Source organism: Lissotriton helveticus, chromosome 5_1 (genome assembly GCF_964261635.1).
Source record: "Lissotriton helveticus chromosome 5_1, aLisHel1.1, whole genome shotgun sequence".
NCBI lineage: Eukaryota > Metazoa > Chordata > Amphibia > Caudata > Salamandridae > Lissotriton > Lissotriton helveticus.
In genome coordinates, this window is record NC_136065.1 from 238,278,710 (window position 1) to 238,305,027 (window position 26,318).

A 26,318-nucleotide genomic window follows, 5' to 3' on the forward strand; every position below is an offset into this window, starting at 1 on the left:
ACGCGTGTTTGCTTGTCTTAGGTTGTTGGACTCTGCTTTGCTGGTCCTCAGTGATGTGCCCAACCCCATTCCAATTCTAGTTAATAGACACTCCTGTAATTGTGCCTAAGGGCTGGACCATAATGTAAGCAGAGATGAGAAACCCTCCTGGGCTTGTTCTGGGTCTACGCCCTCCCACGCTGTTTCTTGAGGTTGAACCTCCTGTTCCGGTTCTAGGACCTGTACCGGCTTGTGTTGGGAGTAATTCATAACCTCACATGTTGGTTCTCAGACATAATCTTTCTACTCGTTCTTAGGCATTGGACTGTGCTGGTTGTCAAAATCAGTCTGCTCGTCCCTGTCTGCTCCAAGCTCTCCCTGCCCCTTTACCAATGTGGTTCTTGGTATTGGAGTCTCCTTACCACATTATTGGAGTTACAGCCTAATGTGCGGATTCTTGCAGGTTGGTCTGTACCTTGTTGTTTCAGAAAGGGAGGAAAGGACCCAGATCCTCGTAGACTGGTTCTGGGGGTTACACATTGTTTGGCTGGCTCTTGGATTTTGCCCTGCAACAGGACATTTCCCTATGTAATTCTCCAAGGATGACCACTTATGAAGAGCCACAACTGCATTCGTCCAGCTCCTAGTCTCCTTCCACGAAAACAAACCACATGCCAGAACAAACCAGAACAATTTCCTAAAATTATTCTGATGCGCCTCATTCCATCCATTTTTAATACAAATATTTGTGCCAAAAGTCGAGAGATGTGGTTCAGTGGCTAAGGTGCCGAATTTAAAACCAGCATCATCACTTCTGATCAAATCACTTAATATACCGGTGCCGAGAAAAATATGAATATTTGAAACATGCATATTTACATGTGTAATTTAATAGTGTTATTCAAATGTAGAAGTTATTGTATTGTGTTAGTCACCCCTAAGCACCATTCATGTTGGGCTTGCCATTACTCAGCAGACAGGTTTGTGCTACGTGAGGAACGCCGCTTTCTTACAAACCACAGTACTGCACCAGTTGAGAACTGTACATTGTAAGAGGTCAGACAGGGAACAACATGAGTTACCTCTTGCAGTTTAAAGCTGTACGAGGCAACACATGGCTCTTGGTGGTTTTTCTGTCAAAAACCTACTTTTCAAGGCATTTCTTTAATTTTTCCACAGGTATGGTGTCAACAAGCTGGAAGAGAGGTTGCGTCCCCTTGTGCACGATGGCCTGAAGTGCGTCCTGATTTTTGGAGTGCCGAGCAAACTGACGAAGGTCAGCCAGATAAAATGGAGCTCTTGCTGTCTGGGTTTGGCTCCTAAAGTAGATATTTGTGTACACAGAAGGGTACAAATCAAATAGCATCTAGTTGTACCCATGCAACATTTTGAACTTTCCAAAGTGCAGGGCTTCAATAATTGATCTGAACTGCTTTGTCATGGAGCTTTACAGCACAGGAGTGCCTCACATCTCGCTGCTTAAGCTCTACCAAAATGTGCTATTCTAGATATCTTGTTGATATATGTTAGGAAATTAGATAGGACAGTCCCTGTCGTAGTTTATTTTTCCCCTGAGCAATAGTCTTGCATTTGAAGGTGTGAAGGTCATATTGGACTTTGGGTCCCTTTTGCGTCGAGGCCTGGATATCTCACAGCTTCCTGGAAAAGGTCATATATTTTGGCACCGAAACATATAAGGATGACTTGTGCCTGGTGTAGGTGTACATGCTGGCTCCTTGTCACTGGGGAACCCCATGTTGCAGTTGTGGACTTTCATTTCACAGACAGCCTCCTGTGAGTTGTAGTCATGGTTCACTTTAGTTAAATAAATCAGGCTTAAGTGAAAATTTACGACTTATAGGAAAAGCTAAGGGCTGGATTATAGGGTGTTTAAGTACACTACACACCAGAGTCCGACATCCCAGTAACAGCCTGGAGGGAGGCCTACATATAGACGTTCTTCACTATGCACGCTCGCTACTGGATGCTGAACTTCCCCGTCTTCTAGAATAAGCAAATAGTTAACCAGTGATTATCTACAATCCCTGAATCACTTCCTCAAAAATGTTTAACCTTTTTTTGATCAGAGATCACACTACACGTTTTTCAACTTTACCTTCCTTGCCGCATGTATTGAGGAGCAAAGGCTAACCTTTTATCTACTTTTCCTGGCCTGTAGCTATGCTTTGCCCTCTCCTCCAGCTGCTAGCTTCCCTTTCCCTACGTGCCGCCATTCTGTTAACTTCACTGTTTGCTTCCTTCCTTGTCCAATAACAGTTGTTTTTATATCTGTTTCTAGGATGATCGGGGTTCTGCTGCTGACTCTGAAGACACGCCAGCAATCCAAGCTGTCCGGAAGATCCGTTCAACATTCCCTGACCTCCTGGTGGCTTGTGATGTCTGCCTGTGCCCCTACACATCCCATGGACACTGTGGTGAGTGCTAGGCATCATTGCTTCAGGTGTCACACTGCAACATGGTTAAATGCTTACCCTCGCACTCACACTGCAACACGGAAAGATTCTCACCTACACAGTGCAAAACAGGAAACAACCAATCCACTCACACACAGGCAGATTCAAACCCCACTCGCACATAAGCAGAACAAACCCCACTCTTACATAGGCTGATTCCAACCCCACTCACACCAACACACTAACCTCCACACAAAGGTGACTGGCACCATGGCTTTCGCCCGGGCAGACTGGTGCCCTTGATGACTGGCGCCCTGGCCGGCCTGTCATCCTCAAAGACCTCTGTGTGACTTTCACAGAGACACTGACTCTCACTCACAAACTCAGTCAGCTCAAGGCAGCTATTGCAGTTTTTGAGGTTGGTATAACACGTGGTCAGGATTCTCTGTATGTGTTTTGTAGGTATTCTCCGGGAGGATGGGACGATCCAGAATGAGGCCAGCTGCCAGAGGCTTGCAGAGGTGGCACTGGCGTATGCTAGGGCAGGTGAGTCCACCTGCTGATGAAGACTGCACTATTAGCTCCTCTTTTTCTGTTGTATTGTTCTGTGATTTCCATTTTTTCCCGAATTTTAGTAGTACTTGTTGCAAATACTACTTGGTGTGTGTGTATGTATGTATGTGTGTGTGTGTATGTGTGTATGTGTGTATATATATATAATATATATATATATATATATATATATATATGTATGTGTGTGTGTGTATATATATATATATATATATGTGTAGATGTATGTATATATGTATATGTATATGTATGTGTATATGTATGTATATATGTATATATGTATATGTATATGTATGTGTATGTGTATATATGTATTAATATTTTAGCTGTTACAGCTCGTCCACTGTAGATAGACATGCATTACATGTTTTGATGTGCATTGTTTCAAACTGTGGGTGTTGTCTGATGCTTTACCTGTAATCTTGCAAGAACCAAATTTCACCTGGATTTAATGCCCTCTTCATGTTTCTTGTCTGTGCTTAATTTTTAGGTCGAGCCTAGCACAGCGCGCATGCTCTGCTCTAGGAGATGACCTTTAGAAATTGGTCTTCACTTTTCAAGCACTCGTGCTTGTGCCGGCATCCACCTTACGGGAGCGAGCAGTGGCCATCTTTTTTCAATTAGCGTGGCTACCCACGCTTGTTTACATTTGCCTGCTGCCGCTCGCTTTCACTTTCTTGCGGGTTCTTCACTTTTCTCCCGCTTTTCTTTTCCTTTTGTCTTGTTCGATATCCGCCTCACATCACATCAGCTTTTCGTGTCCCTTCTGACAGCAGTTTTCAACCACCGTAGTCTCTTTTCTGGTTTTCGATGGTGTTGGCCCTGCTAACGTCTGTCATGGGTATCCCCAGTTAACTACATATGTTCCCCCGCCCCTATATGGGGTCTGATGTTAAGCATAACTGCAATAGGAGTTTCTGGAAAAGAAAACTGTGAATCAAAGTAGCCACCGCTCCCAAAACAGCATTGTTGCAAAGCCAGCTCAATTGTTCAGAAGGCTACACTGTTCAGGGGCCGGCTCTACTGTAGCGAGATGGCACTGTATACAACAAGCAGCAGAACATCTCGTGGGTGTATCTGAAGGGACGAAGACTTAGGCTCCCGTAAGGGAAGCCAAAGCCCTCAAATAGAATGCGCTCGCTTTCTCTTTCTTGCTGGTTCTTCACTTTTCTTACGCTTTTTTTTTCCTTTTGTCTTGTTTTCTATTACAAATGTAACAACTGCGGTCTCCCTGTGCCTCGGTTCAGTCATGTGAGTACTTTCGAATTGGCTCAGTGTGAGTAAAACTTGCTCTGTAAAACCACAGGTGTTTAAAAATGTTTGTAGCCAGAGGTTTTAGAATGTTGTACTCTGAATCATGCGTTTCCCTCATCACAATTTAATCTATTCTGTTAGTATTTCTGGATTGATCAACCCAGGACCAGGAAACCTACACAGTCGTCTAGTAGTACTCCAAGGTCTGTTCGAAAAGGCGCCCAGACAGATATATTGCTATGATGCCATCGCGAAGATGGGGAACGCTATACAAATGCCAGCCGCAGCATTGCCTCTTATTCGCTAAGTAGCAATGGAATACTGTCCCCTTTCGTATGAAGTGGTCTAAGGTGATGTGGAAAACCTATTCTGTCTCTCTGCAACGTTCTTCAGAAAATTTGTACAAAGCAAACCTCCCCCCCAAAATAAACTTTGCCCTTATTCCAACTTCAGAAGTGTAAAAAAAAGCAACTCCTAAAATAATGGTTATCAGACGAAGCTCACATTAATAGGGTGATTTTTGTGATTATTGTTGGCTCTGTGTTGATGGTTTTCTCCTTTGAACCTGTTTTTATGAATGGAGAACTGTTGTTGGTCTTAAGGTATTATCAGTTGGGAGCCACCCATTCTTTAATGTGGCAGAAATTTGACCACTATCTATACAAGTATGTTAACATTGATTGTGAAATGTAGAACCTAATTTGTAAAACAGTTTACACATTTAAGTTAAACTTGAGTGTACACTTAAATACACTTACAGGGGCAAATTTCCTATTCAGAGTCATAGAATAGTGATTGACACGACACAGCACCCAACGTAATATGCTGCATGGCTACAGACTTAAAAGGTCCAAAAGGCGAGACCTTTTAGCTACGCCAATGCTTGTTTTCAATTCAGATGTTTCTCCAGAGTCTAACTTTGTCTCTGGCAGATATTATGATGGCTCAGTGACCATTCTATATTTGTGTTGCTTAGACCTTCAGTGGTTGTGACATAGCACTAAAGAGCCGAATTGGCTGCTCTCTGGAGAATCACCATAGGACTGAGACTGGAGATAATCACTGCTTGCCATCTGAACAGATTACATGTCCAAAAGGCGACACCTGCAGTTTGATATTCCTAAAATGTGGGATTTTAATCCCCGCCACGTATTTCCGAAATATTTACTAAGGTTAGAAGGCACTCTAGTTTAAAAATTAATTAATCCTTTAAATCAATTTTGTGGGGTGCCAAGCAAAGTGCATTTTGGCATCTCGTCATCTAGCTTTCTTAAGAAGATATCTTATGCTATATTAAATCTGGGCTTGGAAGAAGCGATGACAAACAGTTTCAACTTTGGAGCTCATTGCAGTTGATATCAAAACCTGGCCAACCTTTTAAACTGATACATAGGTGTTAGTTCAACTGTAGTAGTGCTCTATGCAAGTATTTATGGTAAATCATACATGAAACCCAGTTCTTGGAAAGTAGTTTCTCTACCATTTTCTCTCCGTCGTCTTCTTCATGTCTATCTTGCACTCCATCCTTTTCTCTACCTCCTTGTCGGTTCATGTCCCTGTGTCTCTCAGGATGGTGCTCCATCCATGTCTTTACTGTAACATTATAGCCCACAGTCAAGGCTTATATCAGTTGTCAAAGGGTGAGCACAATGGCCTTTTATCAACTGGTATAACCCATGGCAGAAGGGCTGTAATGCTATTAAAACATTTCATGCACCAAGGGTAGAATGTTCTGAAATAAATGGAGAAATGTAAAGAGAACCATTCCAATGTTGGGAAGAATACCTATTGCAGCCATTATTCACCCTGAGTCACTTTATTGTCTTCAATGGAGCTCTCAATATTCCAGCGTTCTAAAGTGGATTATTATGTAGCCCGCCATAGCAGGCTATTCCAGCCATTAAAGGCCCACTCTTCCAGCATTAAAGTCCCGCTCCACAGTTAAAGACCATAGCTGAAGGCGAAGGTTTTTAACAAAGGAGCAGGCCTTTATTGGCTGATTTAGCCCAGCTGTGTTGGGCTATAAGGCTATTAGAATAATCGACCCCTAGAGGGCAGAATTTCCTAATTTATGATAACAAGTGCATCGGAGCTCGAGGTACTTGAAATCCCTGAAGCTCTGGCACATTTGATTCACAGCTGTTGCTGTGAATCTTCAACATCTAACAGCCACTCACAGGGACACGGCTGTCAACTGTTGAACATTCCCAGCAAGAGATTAGAAAGGGGGCTGAAGTCAGCCCTTGGTTCTTCCCAGTTTGCCTAAACTTCTTTTTTCGCACAGCTGAGCCAGAGAGTTCCAGGAGCTGAGCAGTAATACCCCTTCCTCCTCCAGAGGCTCCAGTGACTCTGAGCTATGAAGGGGGAAGGCTCCAATGTGCCTTGCAGCACAGCCTCTGCCTTTCGCTTTCTCCTGCCCACTACATGTATTTTGGAAAGGCAAGGGAAAGAGAAAGGCAGAGGTTTTTATTAGGACATTAAAATATTGAGAGCATCGGGCCTATACCAGTTCATATAGACTGCTGTTGCCCGGTTGTCTTCAGTCGAGCTCTCAACATTCAAATGTTCCAATATCAATTGGTGAGCAGTATAGATTCATATATTTATGAACTGACTTAGTTAACTGATTGTAATTGAGTGCATTGACATCTATTCCGTTTTGCTTCTGGCTAACACAAATAATGTGAATCTCTAATCCATACATGATGCAAGAATTGTTTTGAAGCATCTGTTTCTGATTTGCCTTCTTCGCATACTCCTGTGTGCCTGTGATTAAATCTGAAATATCTCTTAAGTGTTTTAATACCACTTCTAGAAACTGGACTTGGCATAGGTTGCCCTAAACTTCAAAGGGACCCTTCCCCTCCTATAATCGTTGCCCTTCCGTCTTGTCCACTATTAATAATCTCAGTAATGCTCTGCTGTCTGGGCTCTCTCCACTCTCCATCTTGTGTACTTCTCCAGGGTAGAAAATCAAAATAGACTCCTGGGTGGCCGCAGGCATATAAAGTGGGAAAACACCACATACATTCTACTGCTCATAGATAAGAATCTCTCAAAATCTCTCCCTCTCCCTCCTCAAATACCCACACCCCTTACTTCTCCTTGATAGACGACATGTGAAACATCTTGCCCTGTCACTATAATCTCTTGTCCATCACTGTCATTCCTCTGCAGTTTTTTTGTTTTTGTCATGCTCAGTGCAGGAAGGTGCACATATTGTGCTCTTCCAGAGCATAGAGCATAGCTCCGGGGTCATTCTGTGTCACAGGGAGCCATCCGTGCACACACATGATTTTTGTGTGCGCTGAGACACAAATCAGAAATCCAATATGGTTGCCTTGAGGCAGAGGTGCACGCTTCTCAACATCCACCTGCAAATGTGATGAATCAGTTTTATGTCCGTCTCTAAACTTTATATCTGAAAAATACAGTCCGTGCTAGGCCAGAATAGGATTCAGCGATCTATTGTTTTATTTGTCGTGGATGATAATTTACAAATAGGTATTCTCTACTTCATTGTGTAAAATAATAAAGAGCTCTGTGGCTGGTTCTGAAACTGGAAGTGTCCTTCCTCTTTTATTTTGCATAATTAATGCCAGACTCTGACACTGATGCTGCTATTCTTACAGCACTCATATGCCCACAGGGTTTTGGCACTAAGAGCACCCCAATATTGAGTTGCAGACCAAAACATGAAGGAGACTAGATGAGTAAGGAATTGAAGTGTGTTACTTATTTACTGCATTGAAAGTGAAGAGTTACAGAATTTTACAGACACAGCTTGATCACAGACCAGACTCCCTCTTGTATTAAACAGCAGTTAAAAAAACATAGATCCTGTAGTAATAGATGACAAGCTATTCTATTCCTTCCGCGACATAGTGTAATAGTGTGCACATCAACAGACCCAAATGTGTTACATTTTGTTGGCTCTAATGAGATAAACTTAAAGGCTGGGTAAACTTCTGCAAGAAACCACCATAAGCATTGATCTTAACACAGTGGCAGTCCTGGATGCAAAAGTATACCAGGCTGCTCTGCTCTCAATGTTTATAGCCTTTCAGTTTCCCTTAAGGGAAGATTCAGTGGGACTAAAGTTACTGGAAGCAGTTTATTCTTTGGTACCAGCAAACTGTTACAGATTTACAAATTTAAAGTGGGTAAAACATAATAGAACACAGAGGAGCTGGCTCAAAGTTGAAGTATGTTATCTGACTCAATTCAATGAGCCTACCTGCTTGACTTAGCAACCCAGGACGAGTGCAGCCTTTCTCAAAGCACTACTACTTGGGTTACAGTACAGATTCAGGTTATCGTTTAGGTATACAGCAGTACTTTTCCTGCTCTATCAGAATCATATAAACACCATAATATCTCTCAAAAGGAGGATGTTCAAGTATGCTATAGGAGCAGAGGCCAAATGTGGGCAACAGCTGTTAAGTACTTCTGAATTTTTTTGTTTATTGTATTGTAGCTACACCGTTTTGTTTCTGCTAGGTAAAGACATGCAAAAGGTACCTGGAAGACAATAGACTAATATGAGAACCTATAACGACTTAGTTTAGGATGAGATCAAATACGACCTTGCTGCTATTTCGAAATGTTTAGAAGCGCGCCATGTTTGCATACCATCAGCTCTTCATTTGTACATTATGTGTACAGTTAATGTGTTATTTTCCAAGACATAAAAATCATATCACCAGTCCTTGCATAAGGTTAAATGGAGGTCATATAAGCTTAGAAATATCCACATCAGTTCCTAAGATGGACATACGATGCTTTTCAAAAAGTAAGGAATACTCTTTTCAGACCCATCTAAATGGGTAACCTACTAGCACCTGTAATAAGGGAAGTAATAGGGAAAATGACACTTATAGAGCACAGCACATAATTGAAATTGGGGTTAAAGCTCCTTTAACCTCAAACGTATGATAGGCTGCCTGAGTACGCCCAGTCCTTGATCCCAAGCTTGCTGTTCTGTTGGGGTGCAAGCTTCTCCTCATTATGGCCACTAAGCCTGAACAACCTCTGGCTTTTCTTATGTACTTTCAGAAGGCAGATGATCTATCAGATAGATGTTACCAATACTAATTTCAATATGCTGTCCCTTTTGTAATGATAAAGCTAATCTGTGTAGTGCACCCATTGTAATTACCAGTCTTTCAGATGTGTTCAAGAAATTGTGGTTATTTTTTCCCTCTGCCTCTGTTGTCATTGGCTTGAACGTGTAGCATTTTACCATTGAGATACCTTGCCTGTGAATATAGAGTTATTGTGTGCTTTGCTACATTGATTATGGCTTCCCATAGAATTGTGCTTTATTTTCCATCATTTACAGGTTGCCATATTGTGGCTCCCTCTGACATGATGGATGGACGTATTGGGGCCATAAAAAATGCTCTACTTTCCAACGACTTGGGAAACAAGGTGAGTGACTGGTATAGTGCGAGACTTTGCATTTGTTAAAATAAATTTCAGCACGCGATTGAGACGTTTGCTAAGCAGAAAGAGTAAAACACTTCAAGGTGTGCAGGAGAGATAAGGACATATGCCATAGATTAAGTAGAGTTTATGTTCTCAAGTCTTTACCTAGGAATAATCTGTGACTTTCTAAAGGGTGCTGGGAAATGTGTCCTAAAAATCACTGTGCAGATATTATATTGTTGAATTTGACACTTTCCATATTTCTTATTGGGGCCCCCAAGAGCACTCTGTTTGGGCTACTAGGTAGCACTTTATCCTTCAGGGCATGGATAAAGAAAAGTGGAGTCATCTAAAATGTAGATCTCGTGCCTTGCTTTATAGCCAGTGAGTGTGCTCCGAAATCTTTCTCACTAGTGTTTAGCATTGTTTTGTATGTGAAGTAGCATGCAAGAGTCAATGTGCGGGATAGCTTTGCTGGCAGATATACAAATGATAGCTATTTGAGGTGATCTGTGTCACATTTCAGTAGAGCCTATGTGTTTGTTGGTGATATGAAGGGAACATACCATTAGTTTGTATCCATTTCACGGTCATGCCATTATCCTCATTGGACTACAGCTTCATTGTTGAACATCTTATAATTTCCCTATATAAATTATATAATGTATATATTGAAATAATATAACCATACACTATAAATATATGTGGGATAAAGTATCCCCTGCCATACATTATAAGTCACTGAGGAGTTCCATGACCATATAGAGGAACAAGGCCGGAAGCAGGAGATCCTTTATATGGTTATGGTACTCTGAGGTTACTTGTAATTTCCTTCCAGGGGTACTTTATTCTTTATAATGCATAGTCACACCATTTCCTTTCCCACAACCTACTTCAGTCCTTGGTGTGTAGCTATTTTATGTGAAAGAGAGCATGTTTGCAAAAATGAAAATAAAAAATGTAATCTTTATTGCAAAATGAAACACAGCAAAAATGCTGTTCGATATTTCTTGCAATAAGATGTTGGAATCAGTTTAATACAATTCACATTTTTATAAAAAAGCACAATAGCTCTGAATGTGTAGAAATGTGCAGAAAGATTCTAACTTGTCAATGATTACCTAAGTATTGCAAAAAAAAAAACATGTTTCCATTAATATCTCCTTTCTGCTTGTCACCGTAGAGCTAGAAAAACAGAGCAGAAGAAAGAAAAGCAATGTTTCTTTTTCGTTCTTTAAACAGCTGCTTTAATTATGCTCTTTGACATGACCTGCCTTTCCCCATGGCTGCTGGCAAGGGAGTATGGCTAAGAGTTTAAGCGAACTGGGTAAGGATAAAATGGTAATAAGTTAAGGATAAGGGGTAAGAGTAGCGGGGAAGGGCAAAGAGTAAGGGTACATGGGGTAAGGGAAAGGGATGACTGTATGGATAAGGATTTAAAGGTAATTGTTGAGTTAATGGTAGTGGTTTATGGGTAAGGGATAACATTTAGGGGTTAGGGGTATATATATAAGGGGTTTAGGCGGGTAATATCTCCCATAGCCCTTACTGTAACCTTTTAATCCCTTACACTTCACCCCTCATCCATAATCCCTTATTCTTAGTAACTCATCCCCTCACCCTTGGCCCTTACTTTTAACAAATTACCTTTACCCTTACCATCTTGCCTTTTACCCCTTGTACTTACCAATAGTTCCTTACCTTTAACCCATAGGCTTTGGTAAAGGAACCATTATTAAAAACAAAATAAGAGAATTGGTTATTTATTAAAAAAGAAGCAAAGGTAATTCATGATGAGATGGTGACAGTGGAAAAAAAAACCTCACCCACAAAACAGGGAAATGGTAAGTGTGGAAAAAGCTGCAAGGAAATGGTATGTTTCTGATATGAATGCTCAGTGTGCTTTAAAGATTGTTATTCCTTAAGGGGTCAAGTTCCAGAGTTTACAGGGCAGGAGAAAGAAGATGCTCCCCCGAGAAAGTTGAAGTCCAATCCGGGAGCTATAGGAGGCCCAAACCAAGGAGGGTCTGTTAAACCTACAATAAATCAATCTGTGGCTTCCATCCACAAGCTATTGGATTACAGCAATTGGAAGAACCCTTACGTCATCAGTAAACTGTAAACTCCACCCTGGAGCAATACGATGCCCACACTATGGAGGCACAGTTATTTTGGCCAAATAGAAGAAAACTCAAGGGGGGAGAAAGAAGGGGACGGGTGATAGTGATAGTTCTGGGCAGAGAAGCAGTGTTTCTGTCCTTGGTCTTATCCAGTCCTAAATAGGGAAGATTTCACTAGAAAACATCGCCAGCCTTTCTGCTGTTCGCATGGCTGCCAGAGATGCCCATCCTGAGGGGAAAACTGAAGGGGAAATAGGTCAAGATCTCATGACTGTACTAGTCAGTCATGCCTGGCGGTCTTTCTGCATAGCACTCTGCAAGGAACCTACATGAATAATCACTGCAGAGAGAAATTGCACAATGGGGAGGATAAAAACAAGCTACACTTAGCAGATATATTAGGTCTCTGGGATGGAAAATTGCCAGATGGTTTTCCCTTGTCGGCTCATCTCCACAACACAAACAGCCGTAAAAGAATGGAGCACCTCGATTTGATTAAATATCAACAATCTGAAATATCTTCGTGCATCTTAATCAACATTTTTCCTCATTATGCAGGTTTCAGTCATGAGCTACAGTGCCAAGTTCGCCTCCTGTTTCTATGGACCATTCAGGTGAGTTTAGTTTTTCAGGTGTGACTATTTTACCTACAAATATTAGAAAGTAAGGAATAAGCCCATCTTTAAAACTGTTGAGAGAATAGAGGGTGTGATCTAATACTTTGGTAGTGCAGAGGATGTGTAAAATTGAAGCCCGTTGTAATTGGCAGTTTTACTTTGGGCAGAGTACTGATGAAGTGATTGCATGGCATTCCTCTGCACCTCGGGTTGTATTACTAATTTGAAAGGATAACTTTGGTAGGCATGGGCTCTCTGCAGAGTACTGTGAATTCTTCTGCAACACCAGCAAATACTTGAAAGATCAGAAAGAGTGTGTTCAGACCAAGGGCTGACTCTCTCAATTCAAAGAACTAAAGCTGAAAAGATTGAAAATCTTTTGGGGTAGTGCACAACTGTAATTCTCTTATTTCTGTTACTTAAACTTGTACATAGTATTGCAAATTAGGTAAAAAATATATTTATATGTAGTATCCAGTTCTCCTGTAGTGTGTAAATAGCAGGTGGTGATGTTGTGAAACTCAATGATTCTTTTTGAAATTTGTAAGACAAACAACCACATTTCTAGAATCACAGCCATAAGTTGCAACAAGCCTCATCAGACATAACTATTCCTTGCTTACAAAACACTTGTTTTTTTAGGTCGAGCCTAGGCAGCACATGCGCTGTCTCTCGACATACTATATTCACTCTGTGGGCTTACAGCCCGCCTCTAGCTTCTGATCGGCTTTTGTCCGTGTCCTTTATAAAACGTTGCTTCTAATTGTATAATGGTTTCTGCTTGTCCCACCTTTTTTCTCAATTGTTGACTCTCATGGATCGCTCTCAGGACTTGTCCTGTTCCACATGTCCTATTTTACTTTCGGCTCAGGATTATTATTTTTTATTTGGGCAGCTCTTCACATTTGTGAACGCTCGCTCCCTTTCCTCTCACCTACTTGTCGTGATCTTTTCTCCCCATGCAGCCCACCCAGCACTGCTCATCCCTCTCCCCTTATTTATATTGATACGTGAAGGCTCGCTCACACGGATCGATGTGTGTTTTTACATGAAGCCTCGGAAGCGATCAGCTGAATTAAGTTGACGGTGCACAAGGGCGGCAGCTACTTTATTGTTTCCTTTTAGTTGGAAAGAAACTCAGTCATGATTCTTTAAGTTGCCGAGGAGCCCCAGTATACACGTGATGCTTTGCGAAATGGGCTGCTGGTTGCCTGGGTTATTTTGTGCAAGGATTGGTATTGCAGCTGGAACTTTCCTTTAATTGGTATTGGAAGCAGATGCAGAAATGCTTTACAAACATACATTTTCTTCTCGTTGGGGCTACATTTCTGGTATGGGACCTGTAGCAAGGAATATAGTGGAAGGTAAATATCTCAAGGTTAGAGTGGGCACAGTCTGATCTAGCGGGTTGTCTCTTTCCTCAACAACGCTTCAGCATCTTGGAGCAGTGGCTGACATCTTCTCAACGGCCAATAATGTGCTGCGCGCTTGCACTGGTACACAATTGCTCTTAGTTGCTTCCGGTCTGTAATTGCCATCACTGGTTTATGTTTTGTGTCCGTAAAATAATTGCTTTGTTGTTGCTTGTCTCCTACTCCCACCCTGTTGTTTGCGCTTGCCCCGTTTCCCCTCCACTGTTATTTGTTTTTGTCCCACGTCCCATCCCACATCTCGGTTGGCTGGTGCCCCTTCCACATTCTTCCTTGCCTGTTGTTTGTGCTTGCCCTGTGCCCCTCTTTCCTTGTCCTTTGTTTTTGCTTGTGTCGGACCCCGTTTCTGTTTTATTTTTGTTGCTTGCCCCCTCCCAATGTTGCTTGCCCCTCTTCTACCTACCCTATCCCCCCACACTAATCCTGCAAGAAGAAAATGCTATGATGTGGCTAGCACTGCCACATCATAGCACTTTTGCCTAACTTTCAGCCACAGCTTGGTCAATGTTTGTTTTTTATGTTCTATCTCAGTAAAATTGCCTAGCATGTCTATACAATTGAGTACAATGAATACGTCCATTTCAATATTGTATGATTCTTTGCAGTTCTGCTCTTGGGTTCATTTCGTACTATTAACCCGCAGAGGGCACTTGACTGAAGCATGATGCTGCAGTGAATTTATTTTAGCTACAATAAAACACATCCATAACTTGTCATAAGTAACCAAGAGTCCGAATACAAAACTGTATATTTTAATTATTGCATTGAGATGTATGTACTTTCAGAAGCGTCTGCGACATACTAAGATTGTTTTTTTACCAATTTACATAGTACTTCAAATTCAATTGTAGAGTCTTTTTTTATTATTATGTCCTTTGTTTTTGAAGAACATATTGTAAATTGGAGGGCAGCAGGTGCAGATTTTGAGCCAAGTGGTATAATACAGCGCAAGTAAACACAATTCTTGTGAAGGCTCCTCGGGCATAGTATAGTGCAGCTGCAAAATACTGCCAACTGGCAAACCGGCTAAGCTAATTGTAAATAAAATTAACTTTTTTGTATGGACTTTGTTTGCCTCTGTTATCCACCATCGACTACCTCCAGGTCTAATGAAACTCACGGGGCGGAAAAGTTGCAGAAAACCACAACATTGAAGCAAAATGAGATGTACAAGTCCCACAATGCCCAGCAAGCTATGCTTACAAGAGGCTTTGATTGCGATGTATCCATCCGTCTCACCCTCGCTTCCGCCTCACTGCCCCTTGCTTCAAAATCAGAAGTGAGGGTGCGTTAGAAGCGACATTGAGATTATTTGAGAACACCTTTCCATTTTTATTTGATGGAATAATGCCTGCCATTTGAGAATACAAGCTTCCAATAGTTAAGATACAGCAAACTAAGCTGCCAAAGCCGCCCCATGTCGCATGACTCTTTCATGCAGCCCATAATTCCTAGCTGTCAGCACTTTGCTTTCTGGGACATGTAGTGTTTCTCTAACATTATAAGCATAAGATCACAATTCCCCTGCATGTGCATAAAATGCAGCACTGACTTAAATGAAGATCACATACACATCCGTTTTCATAATGTCCTGCATAGCTAAATACTTATAAGGTCCCAAAGGCAAGAGCTATTGGCTATGGCAATGGTTGTTGATCATTGAACACTGGAACTCTGTGATGACATTGGATGGCGTGTGGCTTCGAAGGCAACTGGAAGCCTCCTTGACCCTGCTAAACAAGATAAGGTGTATGATCGTTCATTTTTCTGGCCTCTGACTATCTGCTATTTTCCATGGAGCTCCACATTTAGCACAGTTTTTGCAAGTAGGCGCACACAGTCTTTGCAACAAGGTGTGCAGCACGTTGGTGCTTCCTGATGTCAGGTGATGAACTCTGGAGGACCAGTCTCCTCTTTTGTTAGTTCGGGCATTAGCCAAGAGCTTTGGATTTTATTGAGAAAAAAAAGTATGATACACAATTGCAAGAAATAGGTTTTCATTTTTTACATGTGCTGCTGGGCATGCACAAAGTGTGTTTATCATCCCCTCCCATGAATACTACGGTGCAGTATAGGTAATTTGGGGAGAGGAGCAAGGCTGCAAATGAATTCTTACTGTAACGTGACCATTCTTGTATCGTTCCGACTTCCAACCCCTTAAATATGTTTTTACATCCTGCAGTTTCTTTTCTAATTGGAAGGGTATTGAGCATAATCTAGAGCATAGTTATGTGGCAAACCATTGAGGAGAATAGTTATTGATTGTGAAGCCTCTATCCCCCTCCCTCCCAGTTCTCTTTTCATTAATTTATCTTCCATCCCTGATTACATTCTATGCTGCAGTCTGAGATTTCCAGTTTCGAGCTGCTGCTATTTGTTTATGAATTTGTGGAAAATCAGTTCAAAGGACAGCAAAAATAAACTACTCATTGCTATTATATCAGTGTTAGTGATACCATAGACTGACAATTTAATGTGTGCCTGTGGAGCCCTCCCTTACTCTTTTCACTGATTGCCCGGTTTAGGAAATGCACCTTTCTGCATGGTCATCCCAGATGTTTCACATTTTGCTGGACCTTATGTTTTTGCTGACTTTAGAACCGTATGCACTTTACCCGTGCTAACTAGTAGTATGATGCCTGTGCTTCCCCTTTAAATGTGTTCAAATTGCCATATTCCTGGTTGGCACATTTCAATTTTACTATAACACCCTAGATCATGATCTAGAAAGTGCACCTAGCGTCTGACTGATAAATGCCACTTGTGGACAGCAGCACCTGTTATGCCATCCACTATAGTGGCAATACAAACATGGCTTAAAACATAACCTGCGTTGCCTCTTTGCTGCAGTGGAAACCTGCAGTGCAGCCTGTGAAACTAACCCTTTTTGACAGATAGAAACCTGTCTTTCAAATGCACTTTACAAGTTTTATAGCCCACAAGGTAGGGTACATGGTATTTAAAAGTGAGCGAAGTAGGAATTCAAAGTGACCATGCCCTAGGGTTACAAGGCCCAAAAAACAATTTTCACATCGACAAGCCTAGCTGTTCTCTGTAGAAAATCAGGGTGCTAATCATGCTAACTTGGGAAAGAGGCTAGCTAGAAAATTAATTCGGCAACAATTTGTAATTATTATTAAATATTAAATTCAACAGTGGAGTCTAATTTGTAATGCATAATAAGGAAAAATATATTTTAAAAAGTCACCTTCTACCTGCTTGAAGTTGCTGGAGGCTAACTTGCATTAGCTCTCCAGCTTCTCCAAGCCTGTGCTCAGTCTTGAAGAGACATGAATGAGGGGTGAAATGCCTCCTAGTTGTAAACAATAGGTTGATCTGAATGTGCAGAGATGATTCCTCTGAACTCCGCAGAAAATGTAGAGTGAGGGCTCTGGGCCTCCATTTGACAGCACAGTGTTAAATCCTGCTTGACAGATTTGTTGAACCACATGCAACTCTTGGGGCGCCCTTGAGAAGAATGAACAGTTCTTGTCTTGTGGATCCCTTGTCTAGTTGCTGAAGGATCTGGCATTTGTCCTGCTAGACTTCTGGCTCCAGGGTTGTTTTGGGTACAGTGCCTGATTCAAACTGGATTTTAGATGTGGTATAGTATTAGGATAACAGTGGTACACTTCCCCCAGCCATGCAAACCCAGCCCTCACAGCCCAAGTTTAGCATAGCTGAAGACGTTTGCCATCTTGAAAATGGCCTGACACTTGGCATTTTGGACCTGTTTGCAATAAAGCAACTGGGAACTACTTAAAAAATAGGTAGTGTAGGGATGGCCCTGAGAACCTGTAACCCGTTGGCAAAGACGTTCCCAGGTGTCGCCACAACCCACTAACTGGTGCCAGACATAAATGTGGCACCTCAAAGCACCCTCCTCAGAACACATTCCAGCCCTGCAGAAGATCAGGAGAGGCCTGGACCTACTGTCTGTGACCTGAGCAGAGCCCTGAAAGAATGGATCTGCTCTTTTGTACCCAAAACAAAAAAGTGGACTCAAAGTCAGTTGACTTACTTCTTGTGTGGCTTCATGAAGATTGCTGCAAGTGCCCTTTTCCTGAAAGTACCCAGCTGACCAATGACAAGTGGACTCTGCTGTTGGACTCTGCCTGACTCCCTGGGAGTCACTAAGGGCCCTTGAGGTCCTGGTGGCCTTAGAAGTGTATCGCTATGGTTGGCTGAGACCTAAAAGACTAACAGCCTGATTCATCAAGCCGAAATCCGCTCGCAAAGGGCCAGATTCTGAGAATCTGGCCCTTTGCGAGCGCTATTTTTGCATTTGGGATTCATCATCCCAAATGCAAAAATCGGTAATAGCGATTTCGCTATTTTGCGAGGAATTACATTTAAGGAATCTCTATTTGAGATTCCTTAAATGCAATTCATCATCCATTTAAAAATTGCGAATTCGCAATTTCGGCCCGCTATTTACCGCGAGGTCAAACCTCGTGGTAAATAGCGAAAACTTAGAAAAAAGCTGTTAATAGCATTTTTCTAAGTTGCATGTTGCACACACACATGTCCTTTGGACATGTGTGTGCGCAACACCTGTTTCAATTTGCATTTAAGGGGTGCTACAGGGTGTCCTTTGGACACCCATGGCACCCTTTAAATCGCTATCTTATTTGCGATTAGCAAATTGCTAATCGCAAATAAGGAATACTCCCCATTCATTCCTATAGCCCTTTTGGCCCATAGGAATGAATGGGGAGTTATTCCTTATTTGCGATTAGCAATTTGCTAATCGCAAATAAGGAATGTGTAGGAATCGCAATTCTTTTTGTGATTCCTAAATGAATCCCGTTTTGCGAGTCTGTAATAGCGATTCCTTATGAATCGCTATTATAGACTCGCAAAACGGGTCTTTGATGAATCAGGCTGTAAGTCAGAAGATCAAATCTTTGACAAGGACGAACCGAGTTGGTGTATCCAACCCATGCTCCTTCGTGGTCTGCCCCAAACCGCACCCAGGACCCAGTCTACCGCAACTCTTTATTAATGTTGCCACTTTGTGCTTTTTCGTGCAATTTGTACTTAGAACTTTAAAAAGTAATCCCTTCGGTACCTTTAATTGGATTTTTGTGTTATTTTGTTTATTAAATGTTACATTATTTTTCTAATACGGTTTCAGATTTTTATTGTTTGTTGTTTTGACTTTAACTTTTTTGGTATGGCATAAATCATTACACATTGCCCTACTTTAAGCCATTCTGCTGTGTGCATTGCTGCCAGGGTTTAAGTTCAGGTTAATGTAGTGACTTAGAGGGTTCACCCTGTCAAGTGTGATTATTCCCTGAATTGGGTAGTGTCCCACCCCAAGTAATAACCCAGTTTTTTTACACACATTATTGGAGTTCCTGGTCCTTGTTACACAGGAACACATTCAAACCCTTCTATAATATTCATAACACGGAGACTTTTATTTTGCAGAGATGCTGCTCTTTCCAAACCTGCCTTTGGGGACAGGCGATGCTACCAGTTGCCCCCTGGAGCTCGTGGCCTTGCCAGAAGAGCTGTGGTGAGTACAGAGGTCCACTTCTTAGGAACTGTTTTACCTTTTTTTGCTGCTTTTGATGTGGTGTTTAGGCAGCTGGATGTGGCTGTGAATTTGGTGTGTGTTCAGAGGCCAACCATGGAGCAGGGGCTTGGTTTCGCAGAACCCCTCCAGTCCAGTATGGTTGTCTGTTAATGTAGGAAGAAAGTGGGAAAAGGAAGTACCAGTAGGTGGCCTGTTAGAGATTTGATTTCCCATTTTGATAGCACAGAAGAGAGTGAATTAGAATTTATATGTAGCGATTTTGCTCGTGAGTATTACGGTCTATTGGTGAATTTTACCATTGCTGCCTTCTGTTGCTGGATCTCTCAATTGGCTCCACACTTCCCTGCCATGGGAAACTATCCTCGCTGTGCCTGGCACAGTTTGTATCTCTTGACCCAGCAGGTGCCTTGAGGTTTGTGTCGGGAAACCTTATTAAAGCTTATTTTATAAGGGGACTATATAAAAGATGCTGTAGCGCTAGGTGTGATGCCTGTATAATCTCTCATTGTTGCCTGGAGGAAAGACATTGAAATTGGACCATGTGCTTCAAATGGTACTATTAGCCACTAACTAGGTCAGTATCTTCCAATTCATCAATAAAAAAAGTATAGGGTGCAATGCTTCCTCTTCTTGGTCCCTTGCATCCAAACTATGTTGGCAAGAGAGAAGTTTTCGTAACAAAATATCCTCATGAAAGTTGAACAATATCCAACATTTTATGTTGTCATCAAATCTAGTATTTATTAATGTTTTCATCACCAGTGGTGTCTAGATTTGAAAATTCAAATTTACGTTGGGTGTTGCTGACAGCTGAAGATGGTGGATGCTTGTTTGTGAGCTCAGCAGCTTGCCCTGGGCCATCAGTTCAGATTTGTCTCAGCAGCACCAACACATTTCCCCCGAGGGTAGAGACTGTGCTGCCTGCATTCACTCTCCCCGGGGGTGAGCAAGTGGCGGATTCCTGGCTGCCTCAATCCTACATTGCAGTGATGCTGTGGCCTAGCAGCCTGCCTATGCTGGCCACCTATTGATGCCTTCCCAGCACAGAGGCAGCAGAGAGCGAGCCCCAGAGGTGGTGAATAGTGCGTCCGCCTTTTGGTGGTGGCCCCTGGCTGCCGTTTTGACCACAGCAAGCCCAGAAAGTCGGAGGACTGCCTTGGCATTTTGGTATGGTGAGATTGGGCGGTGAGTACCCTGTCGGTGTTTTGGAGGTATGCCTGTTCATCCTGGGGCTATGGGGGGGGGGGGGGGGGGGGGGGGGGAGGGGCACCAGCCATGGAGGAGGGGCCTGTAGTGGTTGTCATCCCCTGGGGCCCGCCGGTGAGTTTGGCCTGGGCTGCCCCTAGAATGGTTGGACTTTGCTCCCTGCATGGCTGGAGTGGGTCTCCGCCCTCCTGGAGACTTATCTGTTCACCTATCTACTAGATGAGGGTATGAGGAAGCCCTAGCAGGAACAGGTCTGCTTTTGGAGACTAGTGGCATAAGCTTCACATGTTTGGAGTCCTGGGGTCCCTGGGACTTGGCAGGGGACACACTTTGGTTTTGCTTCTAGGGAGAGCCCAGCATGAAACTGTTCCCCTGCACTTGAGCTTCTTGCTGTATCTCACTTCCCCTCCCCATGGAGCCCCTCCCTTGTCCACCCAATTGTCTCTTGGCAACAACGGAATACCTGCATTGACCAGGAGCAAGTACAAGCATCCCAGTCCTCCTACACAGCACAAGATCAATATGTTTGCTAAGCCCACCTCCACTATGGACAAGCAGGAGGGCCAGGACCCTGGACCTCCTGAGACAGGGACTCCCCCTGATTCAGCCGCATCCATCTTGCAGAACATTGAAGGCTCCAGAAAGGTTCTTGATGGCAAGATTGACTGTACTGTATACTACTGTATCAGCCCTCCAGAGCATGATTAGTCAGCTGGAGGTAAGGACTGAGGATGCAGACAGCAGATCTAGGAGGAATAATATCTGGATTGTTTGCATCCCGGAGGGGGGGGTGCAGGACGACTGCCCAACACCGTATATTGCGGAGTGTTTGAAGAGGTTGCTACCGGCTGATCCACTCAACTAGTTCTGTAGTGGAAAGGGCCCATGGATCCCTGGCAGCCCGTTATGAAGAGGAGTTACCATGGCTTGAGCCAAAAACTGACCGCCTGAAACGACCTGAAGCAGCACAACCCTGTGACTCCGTAAAGAGTTCCCTAGACCAAGCCTGTCTAACCCTCTGCCAAAAGCTTTTAGACTCTGCTGGTTTGGGAGACTAGGCAGGGAAGCTATTTTATTGGCTCACAAACATACAGTGGTTGCGGGATTGTTCCTGAACATTGTACTCCCAGCATTGAGGTAATCCGTGCAGTACTACCCATAGCCTTTGAGTTTGTTTTATACCACAGTGCCTTGTATGCCCACCATGCCCCCCCACCCCCCCGGGATCACCCAATAGTACTCGACCTTCTGATGAATACCCTCTAATCAGAGGAGAGAGCCTTACTAGATCTTCTAATTACTGTGGAAGAGGTACAGCAGGCCATTACCTCAATGCCTTCGGGCAAGACTTCAAGCCCTAACGGCTTTCCACTGGAATTCTTCAAAATATTTTCCTCAACCACATTTACTGGCGATTGTTTGGTGACTCATTCGGGGGTGACAATAATGGCCATCCTGAAACCTGCCAAACCCCTCTGAGGAGTGTGCCTCTTACTTCCACATATTGCTCTTAAACATAGAATCCAAAATACTTCCTAAATTTTTGACAACCATGTTGGATAAGGTGCTCCTTGGTTCTTCCGGACCAAAACTGCTTCATTGCCGGCAGGAGCACCAGGCATTGTCTCTGCTGCCTACACATGGCTGTAGCCTGAAGAAATGAACTTCAGAAGGACAGTGTCCCACTTCTGGCAGACGTGGAGTGTGCTTTTGACATGGTTAACTGGCCTTTCCTCCTGCTAGTTATTCATAAAATGTCATTTGGCTCTGGTTTCTTCGCTGTGTTGAAACCCTCTATAATGTTCTATAGGCGCAGGTTTGGGTTGATGGAATTCTATCCCCTTCTTTTCTGATCGAGCGCAACACTAATCCGCGCCACCCACTCGCACTGTTGCTATTCACCTTGAGTGGATGCTGGGGTGCACGGGTTTCAGTGGCAGGGAAGCCTGGAAGATAGTCTCCCTATACACTGCTTATATGTTGCTATACTTCCAGCGCCCTGGGGACACAGTTCCCTGTCTCGTGGAAATTTAATGTTTTTGTGCTGATGATTTTGGGTGCAGGGCAAACCTGAGGTAATCCACAATAGTCCCTATAGGGGTAGAGGTACTGGCAGTTGTGACAGGCTTCTAGTGGCAGAAGACAGCTTTCTTTATCTGGGCATGACAATAGCATTTACCCAGCAGCAATATTGGGAACTTAAGGTAGCTACTTGATAAGGCACTCTGTGGAGCACTATTCAAGATGGTCTCACTTTCCCAATTTATTTATGTTGTCCAACACTACCCATATATTCTGCCCATACATGCTTCACTAACCTGAAGGCGCAGATCAGCTTCTTTCTGTGGGTAAGTAACCCCTCCACCCCCAAGAAATGTTCTTTGGCAAATGTTACATACTTTGTGGAGGAAGAGAGCGGCCAGCTCGAACTGTCTTAGATGCGCTTCCTCACCTGGCAACTTTTTCCGCACTGTCTGGGAATGCCTTGTGATCCGTCATTACTGGAGGGCGGCTAATGGGATTCTGAGTGATGTGGTGGGTAGACAGTTGGAATTTGACCCCAATATAATCCTACTAGACATTATGGACAACTTTGGGGGAGCCAGACGAACCAGAGCACTAGTTGCCACGGCCTGTCTGGTGGCGAAAAGAGACGTAGCACGCCACTGATGGAATACAGTCTCCCCCAGTAACTGAAAAGACAAATGGAATCAACCACTGAGCCAAACTTGATGAACTGATCTACAAGGCCCACGGTGTACATAATAAATACTTCAAAATATGCTCTACCTGGAGTCGGACCATGGCGCCGTTGGGTCAAGAGGGTACTGCCGGATGATGCTTCATTATACAGAATCCAGAAAGGCTCCATTTTCTTATAATTGCTTGAAATTAGAGTTATTTGCTATTATGTTTATATTTTGTGCAACACAATTCTTTAGTGACCGTTTGTAATGTTATGTGTTTCAGAAAACTGTTAATAAAAATATTGGGTGTAGTGTAAAATTAGGTGTAGTGTCACGTGCTGCTCTACCTTCTCACCACAGGTGCTTAAGCTGTAGAACTGCTTGCTTGTGTAGTTTGGTTAGCACCTTCCTGGGTGTGGTGAATGACAGTTTGAAAAGTAATGAGAGTTTCTACAAACTTTTAATTGGCTAATTTGGATCGTGGCAGTGACTGGGCAAATGTTAGCCTTTGAACAATGGACTTTCATAAGGGCAGCTAATAGAAAAGCTTTAACATTTGTTTGGTGGAATACGCCAGTATTTACTCTGTACATTAAGTAGTAATCTTTTGAATACTCGTACTTGCAGAATGCTTCTGGTAAGTGTAAACTTTATCATATTCACTTGTTTCGTTTTTGAAGGACCGTGATGTGAGGGAAGGAGCCGATATGCTGATGGTAAAACCAGGAATGCCATATCTTGATCTCGTCAGAGAGGTAAAGGACAGAGTAAGTATGGATAATTCTAACTCCTGTTTCCCACTCCTTAGAGGGCATAACACCTTAATAATTTGCTGACCATCATTGGTTACTTTAAGGACACCAAAGGTCTCATCTCAAAGAACAAGGACTCATAATTAAATGTTTGTCCCCTATGTATGCCGTTGATATGGCTTTCCCAGGACTCATTACTGTTGACTTCGAGAGACTGACCCAGAAGTACCCTCATGAAATTAAACCATGTGCAATACCTGCCTACATTCCCAGCATCACACACGCGTACTTCACACCAAAATCTAAGTCTAAGACCTCACAAATGTCGACCCCAGAAACCTTCCCATGAATGACCAGCTTAATCCCTGCCATTCTAACTGGGAGAGGGTGAGATTGCCCTACGAGGACCCGTAACCTATAGCATACATCTTGCCCTGTAAATGACATCAACACATGAGAAAGGAAATTGTAAGGGCAGCATATTATTTTGTTTGAACCACTGATTCTATGTTTTGTTCGTTTCAGCACCCCGATCACCCATTGGCTGTGTACCACGTCTCTGGGGAATATGCCATGCTGTGGCATGGGGCACAGGCAGGAGCCTTTGACCTCAAGGTGGCAGTCCTGGAGTCCATGACCAGCTTCAGGAGAGCAGGTAATAAAATATTGTCTTTAGCATCTGTCTGACACAAGTGTGGAAATCTATCAAATATCTACTTGTCCATTGGATAGGTTGCTTCATAAATCTTAGTCCTATAAACAAATTCACTTGTCTCTTTGGTGCCACCTAGTGCTGTGACAAATTTTGCCCGCAATCTCATTATATAAGAGCTCGGATAATAGGCTCTCTGATTATACCAGGGCTCATACTATAGTAGGGCTTGAATACTAGCAATTCACGTATTTTGCCACCTCTCCACACATCTACATGCTGAGACTGGATGTAGCGGTAAGCAATAGTTTCAGGGTTGGAATGCCCTTTTGAGTCTGTGCAAACCTACTAATTTGCATGTTTTAGGGTTTTTCACCAGCTCTTCTCAAATCTTATTCCATAACGATAAAGGTTGGAAATGTACTCCTGTCAAGGGTAGAAGTAATACTTCTTTCAGGGTTGAGAAAAAAGGGGTTGGAAGAAAACACCTTGTAAACACTCAGCAGATTTTCGAATGAGCAAATCTACACATGCAAATTTGCTTGTGCAAAAATGCAGTTCAAAATATTTTTTAGGAGTACCATTTCCTAGCTTACTTCTGTAAATTATTATAAATTCATGAAAGACATAAGTCTGCACTAATGCAAGGACAAACCAACCACCCAAAGAGGTAAGAAGAAAGGCACTTAACTCGGCTGCGATCAGCAAATAAAACGGGGACAATGGAATTTGACTCGGGAGCTATATAACCGCATATGGACTCCTGATTGGCTTAGTCATAAACTGTTTGTTCATTGGTTCACACTGTTGTGATTTTTTTTCCTTCTCCTATTCCCTAGGGTTCATGGGAATAGTAGTTCTGAGATGTTGTTAAAATGGAAAAGAGAGAATGAATAATCTTCGCCTTCGGTCCTGACCTAGAATGCAAGATTAATACTGAGAACCTTATGCTGAAATTCTGGTCTCTGGGTGCTTCCAAATTATTATGTTATTGGATGCAAAAAGGTTGGAGACAGAGCAAGATGGCATAGGAATAGGTGCAAAGGACAACTAATGAGTGAACAATAAAAAAAGCATGTGTAAGAACTTATGCAGGTCTAAGCATTTTAAACAGCTCGGACTGAATGAATGTGCTTTTGTTTAAATGTGTTTTTTTCATTTGAAAAATGGTTATTACTCTTAATTTTCAAAGTTTTATTGTTAGGGTGAGTCTATTTAGTTATGTTTTCCGATTAACATGGAATTAACTAAATGATAGCAGTGCCATGACTGATTAGATACTGTTGGGGGATGACATTCTAGCCTTATTTGGGGTTACTCCACCACTTATCTTTCTCAGATATTTGTATAGTGAAAAAAACTGCTCCAGGGCGAAGACGTGCCCATGACCGTTACTTGCAAATGTGATTTAGGATGTTATGAGGTTAATGGATTTAAAATGTCCTTCTAGGCATTGGTTGTGCATGTGTTGGAAATTTAATTAATTTATGACTTTATTTTCAATCACTAAAATTATAAAATTGCATACTTCAAAAATAAATAGTACATATTTATAAAAGTCCAACAATCAAATGGATAAAACTGTAATATAAATCCAGTTTTATAAAATCAAGTTATTCAAACATGAAGGATCAGATCATCCAGCAACTCGGGTCAGCAATATAC

At 42.5% G+C, this 26,318-nt stretch overlaps 1 protein-coding gene across 2 annotated transcripts in view; it reads left to right on the plus strand.

The window, feature by feature from the left end:
• Positions 1-24,703, plus strand: part of ALAD (aminolevulinate dehydratase) — an 87,680-nt gene extending 62,977 nt beyond the window's left edge. For both annotated transcript variants that reach the window (XM_078642101.1, XM_078642102.1), the window contains 8 exons: positions 1,159-1,255; positions 2,279-2,414; positions 2,856-2,939; positions 9,559-9,647; positions 12,323-12,378; positions 19,248-19,335; positions 23,930-24,016; positions 24,527-24,703. In XM_078642101.1, coding sequence (XP_078498227.1) covers positions 1,159-1,255; positions 2,279-2,414; positions 2,856-2,939; positions 9,559-9,647; positions 12,323-12,378; positions 19,248-19,335; positions 23,930-24,016; positions 24,527-24,688 — 799 coding nt within the window. In that variant the 3' untranslated portion in view covers positions 24,689-24,703. The remainder of the gene's footprint in view (positions 1-1,158; positions 1,256-2,278; positions 2,415-2,855; positions 2,940-9,558; positions 9,648-12,322; positions 12,379-19,247; positions 19,336-23,929; positions 24,017-24,526) is intronic.
• The last annotated feature ends 1,615 nt before the right edge of the window (positions 24,704-26,318 follow it).